Genomic DNA, 19410 nt, shown 5'->3' with positions numbered 1-19410 from the left:
ATGATCGGGAGGTCCATCATCGAGGCGGGCCGCTCGTCCGACGAGCCGGAGTCGTAGCCCTTGGGCTCGGCGTAATGCGGACTGGTGCTCGCCATTTGGTTCTCCACGTCCTGACTCTGGTTGCAGACGGGCACGCTACGGCTCGTGTCGGCCGACACGTTGGAGCGCGACCGCAGCATGGGCCGCGTGGACGAGAACTCCGCGGAGTGCTGAAGGCTCTTGGATCTCGGTCGCAGAGTTTGAGGAGGGGTCTCGTCTATTCTGGACAGTGTGTGCCTCCGGACGGGTCGGTAGACCTTCTTGTCGCCGAGTTTGGGCCGTTTTATTTTACGGTGGGAGTTGTATGTTTCTATGGAGGAGGTCGAGGGCTGTCGATAGGGGTTATTGGGGGAGGGGTTGCGCGCGGGTGCCTGCGGGGCGGGGGCGTTGGCGAAGTGCGCCGCCACTATGTCCCTCATCTGGTCGCATGCTCAGTAGTTGTAGGGGCCGTACTGCGAGCCGTGGTAGTAAGGCCCGGGGTAGGCTTGTGGAGGTGGATACCCGGCGTAAGCGTACTGCTGCTTTTGTGGGTACACTGTACATGAAAAATAAGAATTAATAACAAATAATTTTCAAAAATATAGAAATAAATGTTTTATTTAAACTTTACTATTCAGTAAAAAAAATTGGCAAAATTGAGAAAATATTGATTAATTTAATAAACAGATTTCATATACTATTACTTTATTTATAAAAAAATGATATTTTAATCGGTAAGTATCCTCAATGATTATTCATCATGTTATCGCAATCCGTTACAATTAATTAAACAACATGCACCCAGGAATCAGAAAACAGAATTTGAAATTGTCTTATGTACAACAGAACCAATAACGTGTGTATTTTCAACAGTATTCCTGCTTATGGTGGTCCCTTCTGAAATTCGGAAAAATCGTCAAAATCGTAGTAAGCTCTTAGCGAAGCCGATGGAAATGAATGAATGACGGAAGCGTTTACCCGGCATGAGGTACTGCATGTTAAGCGCCTCTTCTCTCTCCCGCTCGCCGCGCAGGCAAATGGCGGCCGAGGAGAACAAGATGGCGGACAGCAGGGACAGGCCCACGCCGCACCACGCCACCATGTACGACCAGTCGTACCACACGCGAACGTTATCTCGCAATATCTGGTTTATACCGCATTACCACGTCGTGTGTGTGTGTGTGTGCAATGTTTAAATGAACATTTGAGTGTGTGAATTTAAAAAGTAAAAGTGTATTTTAATTTATATTTTTTTTAAAGATGATATTGCATATTTTGATTATGTAGAATATGGAGGTTTCGTTATTGAGAAAAGGGCGAATACCAGATGTGCAATTTTCAATTAATAAGTAATAATATTTTATAACGCGCGTAATTTTTGGATAATTCGTAACAAATATTTAATTTCAGAGAACGATAATCAGGAGACGAGTGCGGAAGAGGAATCGGGTGTTCAAACACAAATGTGCAAATTTGAACAAACAGTATGTACGTAGAGAGTCAGTTATGTTCATTATATACATTCCCATGTGTTAATATTATTTGGTAAGCGAGTTAGTATGGCGTTGGCGTAAACCAGATATTAAGATAGCGTATTTATTATAATTATGCGTTATTTTCGGTCGCATATCCGTCGTCCGTTAAACGCAGTAGCCACGTTTCAGAGAAACATGAAAAGAAAAAAAAGAAAGCATTTTGTTAGTAAATATATTCACTTACCTGTTCACTTAGTCTAGGTTAAATCTGCCTTCTGTAAACTAATCATTAATTTGTACCTCATAATGAACAGATGTCGAATATATAGTTATATAAATGAAATTATATTATTACATATACATACATAAATATATTTAGATAGTTCATTAAATATTTATACCTAATGATATAGAAATGAAAACTTAGATAATAATGATATTAAAAATAATAATGTGTTTATATATTCACACTTAAACAGCTTGTTTTATCCATAATAATACATAATGATATATAATAAATGTGTACTATTTATAATCTGTAACGAAGGCACGTAAAAAATGTACAAAAGTTCATCGCATCTTAAACAAGGTATCCTTAACCGTCAAGCGTTAATAACTCCACCGCTCCGCAAAATGGCGGACGCCGCACGAAATGGCGTCGCAAGATGGCCGTCTAACCTGGCATTATGTACTGCACGTTATTCTGCTGTTCGCGACGCTTCTCTTTGTCGAGGCAAATCGCCGCCGAGAAGAATAGTATGGAGCTCCCGAAGGAAACACCCACGGATAACCAAGCCAGGATGTAGGACCAATCGTACCAAATTGAAGAGTAGTCTTTTAACACCTGTTTTGGAGTCGAGTCAAGTTCTTTCAGATTAAGTCGTAGATATATCGATATTAATTTTAATTTTGAAGCCCATATTGTAAAATAGAGATTTCCTTGTATAATCTATGCACATAGGTATGGCGTATCGAAAACATACGCATTCCAGTAAGAATGACATATTGGGTACAGAAGTATTATTTAAATTCATATTTCTTATTTTATTACATAGATAATAATATAAATAAGTATTCTTTTGAAATATAAATAAAGTTTATAAATAAAAAGGTTAAAAAAAATAATAACTTTCAAGATGCCTTGTCATTGTGTCTTATTCTCTGACTTGTGTGACTGCATTGAAGGTCTTATGGTTGGTTGGAACAAGGTCATTGAGTTTTCTGCTGATAATTATACCCAGACTTTATAATTTGGCAGTATTTACAATATTGTGCGTCGGAAAGTACGGGAAGTCGTTGGTTTTTGCCTGAACTCTTTCCGGCCTTGTCGGAAATGCCGTCCCATTGGATTATGAGAGTAAGGGAATAGTGAGTGCATCTGTGTACGCACTTGTACACTATGTGACACGCAGATGGCTAGTCTCTCTTGAGGACTGCCGACGTAAACGAAATCTGACAGGACATCATAATCATACCACTTTAAATATTGCTTTTTTGTTTTAAGTGTAATTAACTCACATTAGGCCACTGCTGATAGTATTCTTCTCCTACAACTTTTTCCTTCTCGTAGAACTCCACTCCATGCCATAATGCCATAGCACCAGCCGAAAGTAAACCTGGAATAGTATTTAATCGATTTTTTATTATTGTATTTTTAAGTTTTTATATGGACTTTATGTCTGAAATAAATGAATGATATCATTTATACATGACTATCACTAAGATCTTTCTTCTATTGAATTTTATTGGCGTGAAAAGGAGTAGCAGTCCTTTTCACGCCAATAAAATCACTCGACTGACGTTTCAGTTTTGGCCATCCAAGAAAATTTGAAAATTCACTTGTATATATAGGCTAAGCTAATTCTAATCGAAGAAGAATTAGATTTTGATATTTCGTCAAATAATACTTCAGACAAAGGTTCAAAACTGTGTGTAATATTGTAACTGACATAAAGAATAATGACAAGGACAGATTTCGGTATCGTTATCAAAATAAAAAATGTACCTTATCTTAAAGCTATAAAGCTCAATATTGATTAAATACTTACATGTGACAAGCATAAGGATAGCAGTGGCGGTGATGTTGCCGGGACTGCGCTTCCAGCAGCCGACTACTCCGGTCCAGAAAGCGATGAAGAGCGACAGGAACGCTACGATGAACAGCGCCACCGTGGAACGGGCCATGTGCAGCCTGTAAATAATACAATCAATTTTATTACAACAGATGCGAGAGTCTTAACCCACGATTGCAGGTTTAACACGAGGCAAGTATAACATAATTTGTATGTGCTTAATTTGTGTTTGTAGTTAATCTTGTGCTTGGCGGTGAGGGATAGTATAGTGAGGATGTCTGCATGTGTTTTACGTACGTGCCCAGACGGGTTTGCACAAAACCCTACGGCTAAGTAAACAGATATTTACAGAATACTTTACTTCCAGTTTAACTTTAATTATGATCACAGAAGTAACGAAATTATAATAAACAAGACGTATAAGAAATACGTGTACATAAAATCCTGAAATCTCATCGCAGCGCTATACCGGGTCCAATCTGAAGCAAAAAGCAAACACCCAAAAAATAAATTAAAATCGGTTTAGCCGTTTATGAGTTAAGTTATATATATAGGTACGGAAAAAAATATATGTTAAGATTAGTTGCACAAAAACAATAGTTGAATTGGTTACAATCAATTGATCAGATTGGTGTCTACGGCCCACTTTGATTGCAAGGCCTTATTGCGTCGTAGGATATATGACCGTTACTTTCATAGTGTCAATTCATTTGAATATACTTGGACACTTACGATATTCTAATTTAATATAATTAATGATTTCAAAGAGTTTTTACATGTTTTATATATATATTTTTTTATATTAGTACGCAAAGGGATTTATTATAATATACAATATAGACTTATTATACCGTAAATTCGTAAACTTGTTCCATATTTAAATTAACATATTGAATTTTTTTTTGATAAAACTGTGCTTACTGGTTTCCAGATCGGAATTAAATCTTAGTCGAAACCGGTTTTATTGAAAAAACAGTCACTCGGTCGTATGACCCATAGGAAAAATATTTTGCCAACCGTTTTAGAATTCCCCTCGTCGACGTCGGCTGAGGTCGTGTGATTGTATATTTAGCGTACATAACCAATGGGTGATGAAGGCCTCCTGGCTAAAATTGGCTAATTAGTTTCTATTAGCCTAACCTAGGGTTTGAGTCTGGGATCGCGAGATGTGTAATTAGTTATTAAACGAGATAGTTCCAATACATATGTATTGTTATAGTTTTAAAGGTGAGTGAGCCTAACTGTAGGCACTAGGGATATAATATCTTAGCTCCCAAGGCGCATTGGTGTAATGTGGTCGGTGGTTACCATCTGGTGGCCCATTTGTCAATCTAATCCAAACATATATAATGGCATATGGCCAAGCAAGTAGTCTTGTTACCAAAAATTATATACCACTCATAGTTTTTCGATATTACCCATTTTTTCAGATGATTGATTATTAAAAACTTGAATCATAACAAAATATTTCAAACTCGGACAAACACCACTTGAGATCACTCTTGTTTCTAAATCATCTCGCACTCGACGGAAGAAAATGATTTGACACATGCAGGTTGCATACCACTTTTGTATCCACCAACGTACTGCAGCGGCATGGTGGAATATGCTCCAAATCGACCTTCAAAGACCATCATAAGACTACTTGCAGCCATTGTTTCTTTTCTTTTATGTATCAAATTCGCTCCTCAATAATTACACTAGCCCTTCACTATTCTTAATACAAACGTTTAAAATTGTAATGTGTTGGTGGAATATTTGGCAAGTAGGTAAGTAAATGTAAATTAGAATATTTTACTGACCTGTTCATCGCATCGTCGGAGAGTCCCTTGGTCTCGTTGTTCTCGTCTGGTATGAAGTAGTCGACGTTGCTGCAATGAGTTTCTACCGGTGATAGATATATTTCAACTGGAAAGATGAAAATATATCATTTAGTAATATAAAATTAAGTCCAAGATATCTATAAAGGCATATTATGTGTAGTAATTCTAACATCACAACATTCCATAAAAATTAATTTTTGATTTATGATTAAAAATCTGTTGTGTTCAAAGTTCGACCTCAAAATGTTTATGCGGCCAGTGCGTATCATCATAATTCATATAAAATATATTTTTACTATCAGAATTCAACAAACAACTGCTTCATTACGATCAAATTCATTCGACCCGAGCTTAAATGCCAAAGCATTGAGTCATTAGCTCACCGGTATCCGTCTACAAGTCACTAGGTATAACTCTTGAGAATTAAGTAATTGACGAACTATATCATCTAAAAACCGAAACTTTGAGTTTAGAAGTGTCTCCTCAGCCATGTTTGAACATCGGATTTGAATGATATTTGATATAGAAATCTCAATCAGGTTTTAATTATTTTAATTTTCATCACCACTGTCTTTCTTGTTGATATTGGTGTAAGAGGAGCTTTACAAATTAATAAAATTGAAGTGTATGTTTATAATAACGGAATAATAGCCTTTTTACTAAATATATATTATAGAAGTATATAATAAAATAATAATAAATAAATATATACTATTTTTGTCTGTCTAAATGTCCCGGCAAATCCGAAACGGCCGGACCGATTTTTACGGGACTCAATGGCCAATGTTACGAAGAGTAACTCAGGCTACTTTTATTTAAGAAAAATAATTAATATTGCGCGAAAAAAAACCCCATGAAATTGTGAAGCAAATCCGATTCAAATTCAACGCGTCCAAGTTATAGGAACAGCTAGTTAAAGATAGATCTTAAGTTCGAATAACTCTTTGCGCGTTACATACTTCATATAATTTATCGACGATATAAATGCAAAGTAATATATTGTTACAAACAAATAGTTATTTTATTATTGCTCAAACATGACTGCATCGTATGATCTAATACAAGGAGTATTTAAAGTAAATTATCTGGATTGTTTCGTTGATGTAGTGGATAGCTTATAAGGCTGAGGTCCTAGGTTCAAACTCCAAATCTGTTTAATAAAAAATGTAAATCTTATCGACAAAGGCGCGCATTTGTTTAATATTATTTTGCATAAGTATGTAAAGCTTAAGCTTACAAAGTGCCTTAGTGTGAGTGGAACGACTGAGTAAAGACAGCAAATTAGATTACCCCAATAATTTTTGAAAGGTTATATGGTAGAAATAGATTATAGCCCCAAAAACCTAGATATAAAACGATAACAGATTGTTGGTAAGATAAATGCAATCAACTACTAACTATTGTTACTTAAAGCTTCCGTTTTCTCAGCGCTTCTTTGCACCGTGAATGTCTGAGAATAATTGACGTCGTCAACATCGCGGAAAGATTAATTAAAATGGTAAAGTTGAATACTCGCTTTCCTTCAGCAAAGAGTACCTTATGAAACCGTACAAGGTGTAGTAACAGATACCGTTTATAAGCTAAAACAAATCGTCGAACATTTCAGTACGAAACTTAAATAGTAATGTGATCAAATAAAAAATACAGGTATGATAAATTTGTAAAGGTTCACATAAAATGCCACCGAAATTTCGACGTCTTACGTTGTAATAATAATAGTCTAATCAAAAGACTAGCTAACATATTTAGAAATCCCACAAGACATATATATATTTCTCCATATTATGTCCCACGATCGTAACTATGGTTTTTACCGCTATCATTAAGATGTAATGATCGTAAGACATTCCAAGCAAAATGTCGAAACTTTACAATGTTATATAGTGTACTAATAATTTTGCATATAAAACATTTCTTAAGAGATATATATTTTTTACGTGTCAATTTATTTCGTATTAATAATAATATTTGTACTTAATTAATTTTATGGTAGAAAAGAGTCTAGTTACTCTTTTTTCACCAATTAAATATTCAGTGTTATCGGTTGAATGCATATTCTAAACCGGAAGTAGCATTAAATGCAGTTAAGCGTAGGCTTGAATCAAGTAGGTAGCTACTTGATTCAATATTACTTTGATTTTTATAAAAGTGGTTTATCATCACACACAATGTTATATTTGAAGATTTCTTTCTTTGAAAAAAAAAAAACAAATTTATTTACAAGCAAATAATTAATAATTCTCGTATAATGTTAAACATGGGATATAAAGAAATTACGTTTTTAATTCTGCAAAAACTACATGGAAAGATCCAGACCGCAACAAATTGTACGGTCCTATCATACACCCATTAGACTACAATAAAAGTAATGAAGCATTACTATTTTTTAAATCAAAACACGGATGTTGAAGTCTAAGCATGCAATTCCATGCGCTATAAATAATACTTATACTAGTTATAAATCATTTGCAAACAATTGTACAATGTGCAAACAATTCTAGTCAATAAAGAAAGCGCTTGGTGATCAATTGCGGCCAATGATTGGATGCCAACGACCAATGAGACGACAAACTTTATCAAACTCAATTATAGATTTAAATCACAGTACTTATTGATATGGCAATGAGTCAATTGATAAGTGACCAACAGCTGGACAAAATCTGGCCTTAAAAAGCTTACGATATTTAATTGACAATGCCGTTTAATTTTAGACTGCATCCACACGTAGAGATGTTCTCACGCGTGACCTTTGTCATCGGGATCAAAGTGCAATTAATAATTATACACAAATGAAAAAAACATGCGTACCAATGTGTCAACATTATATAATAAATAAATCATATAGTTGTAGAATACTAGTCAACTACAGCGGCTTCGCACGCATTTTTAAATTGCAAATTTCATCAAAATCGATTCAATGGTTTAGCCGTGTAAGAGCAACAGACAGATAAGCATACTTTCTTATTTATAATATAAGTACGAAGACGAAAGATAAGCCATGTTGTGGGCCCCGGTGGGCAAGTTGCTAAGCCACGTGAATTTTAAGCGATGATTGCGGGTTCAAAATCATGCAACCACATAATTTTACATATGCTTAATTTGTATTTATAATTCGGGGCGAAACCTGCATGCATAAAAATCTGCCCCATGTATTTCCAACAACTTGCATTAGAGTAGCGAAGTGGAATAAAAACCTAGAAAAATCCTCAGCTTAACAGTAAAAACATTAAATATGAATAATCAATGTAACTGTACAGAATTAAAAACTAATATAGTATAAAGGTTCATTATTAATGACATATCACATAATAGCTTATTTTTGTACTGTACGTTTGCAAAATAATAAGTTTCCTTCAAAGAAATATTTCGTTACTGATTCTCAAACCTGTCAATCAAGAGCTCTGAATAAAATGTATATGCGACGTCACATCCGAATGGACACAAGGTTGACAACAGTTATCGCCGAGTGTTTGTGAATGAATATTCAATTAGCATCAATAATAATAAACGCCAGAGTCATTGTTCTGCCTACATGCACTGGCATGCGGTGGCAGGAATCAATTATGAAGTCACACCAACAGGTAATGAAAAGTTATGTGCAATATGAAACTGCTTATATGTACTTCAAAATTAGGATTAAATTCAGCAGCTGAACAATATACCTTAATGAAATCTAAACTGATATTATAAAAAGGTAAAATATTTTTGTTTGTATGTAGGGGGGTAATCTCTGGAACTAATCCATTACTATAACTGTTTTCATTGGTAGAAACTAGAAAGCTACGTTATTCTTGTTTGCTATAAGGGTATAAATTATATTTACCTTAACTCTATTCCAAACATATTAGAAAAAAGCCAAATAAACAAAATTTGACCGCATATTGACGCGACATCATTGGTCGAGAGCTTGATTAATCTATGATATTCATTATGGATTTGCGAAAAATATTGCGTTTTGAACGTCGACGAAACTGTTATCGAAAGTTTAAGTAAAATTAAAGTGTAAAAATTATAGTAGAACACAATATAGCTGAGTTATTAGCAAACCGCATGAAATACATAAATCTAAGGTTTGTTTACCTTTATTCCTACATTCATTAGAATAGGCTATATATCAAATAATTTTCTATATAGTAAATTGCACTCGTGCCGTGGCGGGTCGCTAGTGTTGAAATAAGAACATTAGTTGTTTAAACCTGAATCATTATCGGAGAACGAATGGTAAATAAAACGAGTTCTTGACACTGTTCATATAAATTAATGTTATCAGTATAAAATAATTATAATTCTAGTCCATATATTATATACCTACAGCTAATACATCGCCTGCGCGATTCAGAAATGTGAATAATTTTGCCAGACAGCGTAGAGCAAGAACATTTAAAAGAAAGATACATTTATTTATTACAGAGTATAGTTACCAAATATAACGCAATGAGAGGCATTTAATCTTTTAATAAATACATTTAGATATCATCAGGTACGCTAATACTTAATACTTAGTATTTTTGTAAACCGGTTTGAAGGCTGAGTGTAACTACAAGGAGATAACATTAAGGAATGGTTAATATTTCTTACAGCGCTAATGTCTATGGGCGGTAGAAACAATTTACCATCAGGTGGCTCGGCCGCTTTCCTATATGATAAAAAAATAACCCGTATAGAATATAGATAATGATAATGATCACTGCGTCGAATAATTATCAAGTCGGTCACAATTCTATTTGGATATAGCTGCCGCATAATGATCGCAAAACTCAATTATAAAATATTCAAAAATAACTCTCTCGTTCTGATGTACAAAAAATTATAAGCCCCTGTCAAATTTCTCTAATAAAATTTAGTATTCAATGTTTATTACTCGGAAGATAATTATTTACATATTAACATAGAAGCGCGCGAGAAAGTTAGCTTTAGTGATAAATATATAAACGGAGAAATTTCATCTCAATCAATGAACTCTAAAGACCTGCTACATCGTAATCGGTTCAAAATCGCATGCACACAGTCATATATTTCCTATGTATCGTATATATTAAATCAAAAGTATCAATTTTCATTTTCATTTCATTCAGCAAAATAGTCGAATTTGTTTGAAATTGGAACTTAAATTTGTAATAAAAATTAAAAGTTTAACCGTGAAGAGGTTATTCCTACTAGAAACATTGATCTTATAAAACAATTAATACATACTTAAAACACATTTAATAAAATATTTACGTATTACTTTGTCTATCTTCTCCTGCAATTTTTAAGAGGTAAACATTTTAAAAAATATAACGATTTAGACACTCGTGACATAAAATATTCTTTAATAACTGTCATTATCTAGCAGAGTGACAAAAATAATCTTAATAAAGTTAACGACGACAATTAAAGAATAATACATATTCATAAGACTTTCAGAAGTTTAATATTGCCGTGTTATTTTAATTTAAAATTTCTAAACAAATACCATTTTGCTCGTTGACATCGTCTTTTGGAAATAATCTTGGACTAATTCTACTTATTTACAACGTTCCCGATTCAATTCCGACCAAAAGGTAACTGTTTCGATTGCGATACAGTGTCGTATTTTAAGTTTAATTAGTCCCCGTTCTATTATTAAAGAAAGCATTTGAAACTTTTATCCAAAGATTTAAAAATCGCTGTAAGTTCAAAACTTGACGTTTTCCAAATATGATAAGTAGCATGCTACAAATGGGTAACCCGGTCCGGCGACATTTCAGATGTCCGTGGGCGTGTTTAGAGAAAGTTGCGAATTCATACGTCCTTGTGTGCGTGACTGTACAACAAAGCAAGGTGTTAAACGTGCGATGGTTAATCTATTAAAACAACCTCAGTGTAAATTAGTTACGACCAATCTTTTAGTCATGACTCTTATGAATATTCTGTCCTTTTCATTAATAGTGAAAACGGTATACCTCTCCTTTTCCCTTCCAGTGTTTTTTTATATTACTAGGAAACCATACGTCGTCTTATTGTGTCGCTTGTGATTGCGCTGTCTTACCTACTCATATGTGGAGCCCATCCGCTCACCAGTTATTATACAGTTTCCATTTATAGCTCTATGACCAATCATCATGATTATTTATTTTAAAGTAGCAAATCTAAACCAATGAACTCAATAAATAACTTTAAATAATTTGCCAACATCTATGAGTTTTGATTATTATGCTACATTGCTGCCATATTCGGTTGACATCGTCATCGTGTGTATTGTATTTGAAATTATTTCGCCTCTAGATTCGTACATAGACATACATGCTATAAGATTAAGTTACACGATACATATATATTGTTTTTTCTGATCTTTTTTGTGTAAAATTATATATTCATGACGTAAAAGGAAACGTAACACGAGCGTGGAAGACCTCATTTTTTTGCCAAATATGTATCGGCATTCAAACTTCGGAGATGTTGTAAAAACTGCTAGACTGAGTCTGCTTCTAATATTAATGTATAATTGTACATGAACCATGTTCTACATTACAAAAAAAAACAAAGGGGGGGGAGAGATGTGCGTCAGATACAATTAATACGAAATTGACGTCATCACAAATTCAATAGATGAGCGAAACGCAAGGAATATTAAAGAAAATAACATCTCAAATACACAGCTTTATTAAACACAGAATCAAATTTTGTTTTTGAGAATAAAAATTGTCATAAGGTAAATTACGAAAAGTACATAGTAAATAAGAAAAATTAAAAAAAAAAACTAAATATTCATTTAAGAAAACGTACACTGAATTTAAATGACAGAGCAAATCCTATGAAATTCTAAAGCAACTGAAACGCTTTCCTCAAATTATAAATGAAAATACAAGATACTTGGCACACAAATTGTACCTTGAAAAGTACCCACTATAACTCTTCTTACTCTATCTCTTAACTTCTTAGTACTTGAAACCGTATTAGATGTTATGACGTGATCGTTACTAGTTAGTTTAAATAATTTGAACATTATAAGCTGCCCGAGCCTCCGCCCACCTTTCACACGATCGGTAATAAGGAAACGACCCAGCATACCACCGGTAAATAAACTCTTCAAACTTATGCAAGAGTTACATAAAATCATAAGTCATTTAAAACAATAGAAAATACGTGAATCTGAAGTAAATATGAATGCTTAATGTAAAACTAATTCTACAGTCATTTCGTAACGCTAAATGTATGTAAATTTGTGAATTACTCATATGTAATTTTATTTTAAAGTTTCCGTGTTCCGGACTCATCGTATTTATATATGTTATTAGTTATAATTTTGTTGTGTCGTGACTTATTTTTCCAACATGCTTCACTGTTTGTAGGGTAAACAAGAGTTCCGTATGAATAACAATCTAAACATTCATTGAAGTGGGAAATATTGATGGTTACAAAACGCATAATTTCGTTGTAATAATACCATGTGTAGAATGTTACAATATACTATAAGTTTACGCTTCCAACCGTGACTCTATTTTCCAATGTGGTAACACCGATGAACAAATAAAATAAAAACAATTAGTCGAACTAAAATTTTATTCAGAATTTCTACTTAATTATTGTGCAAGAGAATAATAATTGTTGTATAAGTTTCTTAACATAAAAATGTCCGGAAAGAAAATACAAAATGGCGGCCTCATGCAACTTTTCCCGCCAAGTATCCATGACTGGTGTCACTTTCACTACGCTTTTCCGATGTTTTAAGCACCTGTCGCTAATTGTAAAGACGCATTTGGCATATTGAAGAGAACGAGTCCGACTATACATGGTGTGAAAAATGTAGTATGTCTGCGATGTTTTTAACGATTTACATTAAAACTCGTATTTGAAATATATAATTTTCTTCGAACGATTGATATTTCGAACAGGAATTTAAATACTGAATTATATGATTTATTCTTTAAATTTTTTTCATATTTTTTTAATCATGAATTACAAACTCCTTCTAACATGGCAAAAGTAAGAATCACAAACAGTAAAGCTATTCTGTAAGAACTCGTAACTCACAACATAACTCGATCGTGATATGCGAAATTGACCATATCATAATTAAAACACTTAAAGGACATAGAGATAATAGCATTTCACTGTCAGTTTTTACCGTTCACAATAGTGATACGAAGTGAGTTCTTGCAGAGTAATACCGTTGGTGCATATTAAGACATGCAACTATTCATTTGCATTCCTTCGGTAATAAGGCTAATATAATCGCAGAGACGGACTTACATATGGAAATTAAACTTGAGGTTAGACACGAGTGTGTGAATATTCACATCAAGACGGCCATCAGCTTGCATTTAAAGTTACTGATTACCAACAGATAGACCTGTTATATGTTAATATATCATCCATTTTCCGATTATTTCTTATTTTATCTGTATCCAAGAAAAACACAAGAAGTATTAAGATTTAAAAGAGAAAATCGTTTTCATAGTGATGGCAACTCTGGTTAACTATGTCTGCAGATCATTAGAATGTTTTGAATATTAATTTAAAAACATTTTTTTTTTCTCTTAAACTTTTGTTTGTGTCAGTGAGTTGAAACATTTCTGCACAACACGGTCCAAATATTAATCTTTATCTAATTATATCAGTTTTGTACGTAATGACAAATGAAGAAAAGGCTATGGCTACACAATGACATGTGTTCACTTTAAGGCTAAGGTCCACTGTTTTTGTTAATGTAACAAGTGCCATACAACTATCAGTACACTGACTCGAACACCCTTCAAACCAGAACGTAAAGCAATACATGTACCTACCTGTTTCTAAATGTAGTTTTAGTAGTATTAGAAATTTTTCGTATTATTAATTAAATTTAAATCATTAAAAAGGTACACTGATATGCGCGATACAATTTAGTCTTATTATAGTCGCTAAAAAATGAAACAGATTTATCTCGACTATCCATTTATATGGCGTATAAATATTTGTATAAATAAACTATTAATAATATACAGTTCCCGTATACAAATAAGTCTAAATATATAAGTGGAATGTACGCGGTCAAGTAACGGTATTAAACTACAAGTGCGTGTCTATCACAGTATTTGTTCACGAATCACGATGTTCTAATATTTACTAATGAACGTTTCAATTAATAAAGTCGTTTAATCATTAATTGCATCATTAATAAGACTAGACACATTGTTTAGACATTCGGTCATAATTGTAACATTATTATTGTTTTTTTTTTTTAAATTCCATCATTTATTTTTATTGATAATACTAACGGTCTTCAATACATATTTTAAAAAAAAAAACGAGATTTCTCGTGGGACACCATGTCATGTAACAAAATCATTTAAATAATTTAATAATATAAAATTAATTGACGAGATAGATTTTTTTTATTAAAAATCCCATGTGAACCAAAACAAGAACAAAAACTAAGTTTAAATAAAACTACATATAAAAGAAAGAGACAGAAAGAAAAAGAAAAAGAGGGAAAGGTCGCCTCGATATCTGCCAGTTCACTCTACTCTAAGCCGCATAAAAGAACTTAGTGCTTAAAAATCAGTTAACAACTAGACAAAAAAGGTACTAAACTATTTTGTCTGTGCCTTATCTTAAACATTAGAAAAGCAAAAGTTTGGAAAGAGGTACGTTTGTTACTTAATCACGCCAGAACGGTTGAACAGATCTGAATGGAATTTAACACAGAGATAAAGAATCTGGAACAACACATAGGACTTTTTTAATCCCTAGCACCCGTACCCAAACGTCACACGTTTAAAAAGTTAATAAATATTTAAGTATATAAAATAAAAGTATATATAATATGATATACATAATACGTTTTCAGATTACAATATTTAATGAATACTGAAGCATCAGAGAGAGTCGCATTTCTCTAATAAAATTTAATGTAATGTCATAAAAATATATAAATAATAAATAATTCGTGATTGTACAAGAATATGTCATGATAGTGCAATGATCACATTTCAATGGACGATCATTTGAATAACAAATTACAAGTATACACACGATGACGAGAATTATGAAGTCATAATTCTCGCTACGAACATTAGATTAGAAACTTATAATTCACGAGAAATAATTAAAAAACAACCAACAGTTCCTAATAATAATTGTTTAGTATTGAATAATGCCATACTTCGTTTATGTGTGTGTGTTATAACTAAGTATTGTTTTCCTCTATCAGCCTTAATTGCCAGTAACTAATAAGTATGTGAAAATGTATGTGATTGAACCTATTCCACCACGGAAAAAGTACATAAGAAAAATTCAATTAAAATCATTGTAGCCCACGGTTAACTAACTAACAACTAAGTTATAATTTACAAATAATAAATATATATTTTATAATAAAAGATAATATAATCATATGTGAAGAAAATAAAAGTAACAGCCTTTAACAGGCTATGTAAATATTTCTCGGGCAATTGCCTTTTCTGCTACCGAGCTTATTCAACCACGCTGATCCAATATCAGATACACATGTGGCAGATTTTTATCCGACACGATTTCCTTACGATGTTTTCCTTCACCGCCAAGCACAATGTGAATTATAACATTTTATAAATGATTTAACCAAGAACTACTCGACACACAAACAGATAATGTATTAATAATGAAAGAGATTGTTTAAAAACTAAACATCCATGCAAGTCGGAGGCCTCACCTATCGCACATCCTAAGTATGAGGCGAACATTCCTTCACGGTACGTCGGTCGGTTACAAAACGCCAGATATGGGTTCAGATTCGCCAGGGCCAGGCGCTTGCGAAACTATCGCCACTCCGATTCTTAATAAGTTTTCGTGAAACATTTAAACGTACGGCTTTAATGTGGCAAGTTAAATGATTGGGTCATATTCCTTCGCGTCAAGATTCGAATACTGAATTATATGACAAAAAATTTTCAAATCGTATTATTGAACATTTTAATAACGTTCACGTGTATTTATTTAGTTCGTTATATACATATTTAAACATGAAACATTACATGTATTAAACACACAATGGGTCATAGTCTCAAAAACATGTGAATTTTATTTCTGTATCAATAATCATTTGGTCTGAATTAATAATAAATAAACACATCCAAACAAAGGTATCAACAACCTTAATCATAAATTACCAATTTCAACCCATAGGCAATAAAGTAAAAAGTAAAGTAACGGCCGCTAAATATATCACTTCTGGGAAAGGCCTTCGCCCCCTTTGAGAAGGATTTGGAGCATATATAGGCAATAGCTTTGAAACAATGCTTGAAATTTTATCAGGGTCATCTATAAAGTCTATTAATGTCTGTAGGAATAATTACATTTCACTATCTTGTGTGGACTTACTCTAATTACGTTTTTATTAATGGTGTTCTTGGATGGGCGACATTGCGTCGACTATATTTGTTTACGAGTAATCATTGTAAACATAATCATCCTTTATTACCGCGGTAATCAGTGTGCATAGTAATTTATTAGCGTGACACGCGTAACATCAACAGATTAATATAATACCACATAATGTGACCACAACACGAATTTTTAGAGGATATTACTAATCTAATCCGACCTTGTATATTCAATGCCGTAATTGAGAAAAAATTAAATTAAAAGCAATAAATATTCCATTATACATAATTTTATATAATATATTATGAGAGTATATATATATATATATAAGTTTAGTGTTAGTTTTAGACAGGCTGAAATTATATTAATAACAAAAATTGAAAGCAATAAAATCGCAGAAGCAAAAAACAATAGAATAAAAACTGATGTTGAACTCCTAAATCAAATATAAGTTTAATTAAATTGATATATTTCAGCTTCAGAACCTGTTTACTGCCTGACAGAGATTTAATTAGATCGTATGTCTTCAGCTTTACTTCTGTTAATCTTATTTAATTCATCATATTTCTCAACTTCCTCTGTTGGCCGTTTCAAGTCCATATGGGTAGGTTTACCCACTCATCGGACATTTTACCACCAAACAATAATACTTAGTATTGTTGTGTTCAGGTTTGAGGGTGAACGAGTCAGTAAAACTACAGGCAGAAGGGACATAACATCTTAGCTCCCAAGGTTGGTGGTGGCAACCAGTAACCATCTTAACGTGGCCTATTCACCCTATACTATAAAACATTTTTTTAAGTTATATTAAAAAAAAAAAAACACTTTTCCAAAATATGAGCACTCTCAAAACATCACTTTACAACTATATAAACGTGAAGATACCGGTTTGGAATGTGGATTCTGGCCGAGACTAACCGGTAAGAAATTTAGCGGTTAATATTTTATACTAATTTCAGTTCGTCTATTACCATAGGTGCTGTTAGGAATGTGTCAAACCAGTAAAAAGTAGTTATTTGTCTATGGATGTGTTTGACTAATCTACCTATATTATTTGGCCCCACACCAAAAAGCCATCTATGGGTAGGGTCTGTGCCCGGTACCTCTACACCAATTAAGTTAATTGTTTAAAAAAGACTAATAGCGATGATGATATGGCTCCGTACATACCACCTGGGTATACTTTCTTGTCTATTAGTGAAGATGTTCTTATTTCAAATATTTTTGTTGTATATCATTTACTTCCTGGGGTCTAGAAACAATCGTCGATGATGATTTCTGGGACATCATTAAAGAAATTTCATCTAGAGCATTGACTTGAGCTATCATGTGTGTTAATCTCCAATTGCGAATGTAAAAATAATACTCAAAAAAATCAAATTATATATATTATTAAATTATTAACTTTTTGAGACTATTAACCCATTGAGTAGTTTGTGGTTGTGAAACAAATCCCTTTGTAAAAACCACATTTTTTTTATTTTTTTATCTTTTATGCTCACAATAAAGACAATATACAGTATAATTTATATATTACGCATTAAAATCAAGTAATACATATAAAAATTCAAACGAATAATTGTAAAAGGGATTATTTTAAATTTGATAGCTTATTTCGCCTCGAAAAGTTGTTTATTTGAAAATGTTAATCGGGCAATTGACCTTATTAGTATTGCGTTGCTATTTCAAACTGTATTTCCTTTATCATTGAGGCTTTAACTGCTTGAATGTGCGGATTGCTGTCCATTTGACGCCTTTTAAATCACCACGTTAATTGCAGCGCCTATTAAAGTATATTTTAGCTTAAGGAATGCTTAGACTTCAGCATGGGCTTAGATACAGTAAAGCTTAATGATGTTTACGTAGGTACTGCTAATTGCAGGTAAGAGTACAAAACAGTTTTTTGTTACTTTAGAATAATTGACATTTCATTGTTAACATGGAATGCGATTTACACGAGTTAAGCGATCTGGCCGCACTGTTTTACATCATGCCGCACGCCCCCCCTTATTTGTCCCTCGTGCGTTTATTCAATTATCTTGTAATATCCTCGACTGTTCGTCTGTTGTCTGTTGAAAAACTGGTTCAAATTGCAAAGTGTAAGCGGTATTTTATACATAAAACGCTTAAAATGAATGGTAATAAATGCAAATTTTGAAATTTTATTACTAATTTTGGATTATTTTACTCAATGTTCTTATATGAATAATATATTGCACTGATTTTGGAATGCAAACTTTCCAAATACAAATACGATAGATATTATTTTTTTAATGCAATAATGTGTAATTTTATTGACCCAACTCATGATTAAACATAGACCTCAAGAACTGCAGCCTAGATATGATAAGTACTAGAATAATATAGCAGATTTAATATGGTACCAATGCACTGACCTATATATAGATTTGTTGTTGTGTCACGTGATGTCGCTTGCGGTATATTGATAAATACTTTAAAAATACTAACGTTTTACTTTTTATTTTTTTGTCCTTTTTTATAATATAGGATGAATCATCGCTTAAAGATAGCACTATAAGAAATATTAACAATGTCAATGTACCACAAACCAAAGCTAAGGTGTTACGTCTTTGTAGTTACACTTGCTTCCTAGCCCTTTAAACCGGAACACAACAATACTAAGTTTTGCTGTTTGGCGTTAGAATATCTGATGAGTGTGGGGCACCTCTACCCAGAAAATCTACTTGGTGCTAG

At 33.0% G+C, this 19410-nt stretch overlaps 1 protein-coding gene across 2 annotated transcripts in view; it reads right to left on the bottom strand.

Annotated features, from left to right (window-relative positions):
* Positions 1-280: 280 nt before the first annotated feature.
* The window catches only part of LOC125065602, a 44490-nt gene continuing 25360 nt past the window's right edge, over positions 281-19410 (bottom strand). The window contains exons 3-7 of one of the 2 annotated variants that reach the window (XM_047673311.1): positions 5368-5473; positions 3542-3684; positions 3012-3109; positions 2172-2337; positions 281-574 (exon numbers count right to left, since the gene is read on the bottom strand). In XM_047673311.1, coding sequence (XP_047529267.1) covers positions 471-574; positions 2172-2337; positions 3012-3109; positions 3542-3684; positions 5368-5473 — 617 coding nt within the window. In that variant the 3' untranslated portion in view covers positions 281-470. Of the gene's footprint in view, positions 575-996; positions 1163-2171; positions 2338-3011; positions 3110-3541; positions 3685-5367; positions 5474-19410 lie in introns of both variants that reach the window. The other variant, XM_047673310.1, reaches the window with a different exon arrangement.

The sequence above is a fragment of the Vanessa atalanta genome, chromosome 8 (genome assembly GCF_905147765.1).
Source record: "Vanessa atalanta chromosome 8, ilVanAtal1.2, whole genome shotgun sequence".
Lineage (NCBI taxonomy): Eukaryota > Metazoa > Arthropoda > Insecta > Lepidoptera > Nymphalidae > Vanessa > Vanessa atalanta.
The sequence above is the reverse complement of the archived record's forward strand: the minus strand, read 5'-3'. Positions and strand labels throughout refer to the sequence as shown.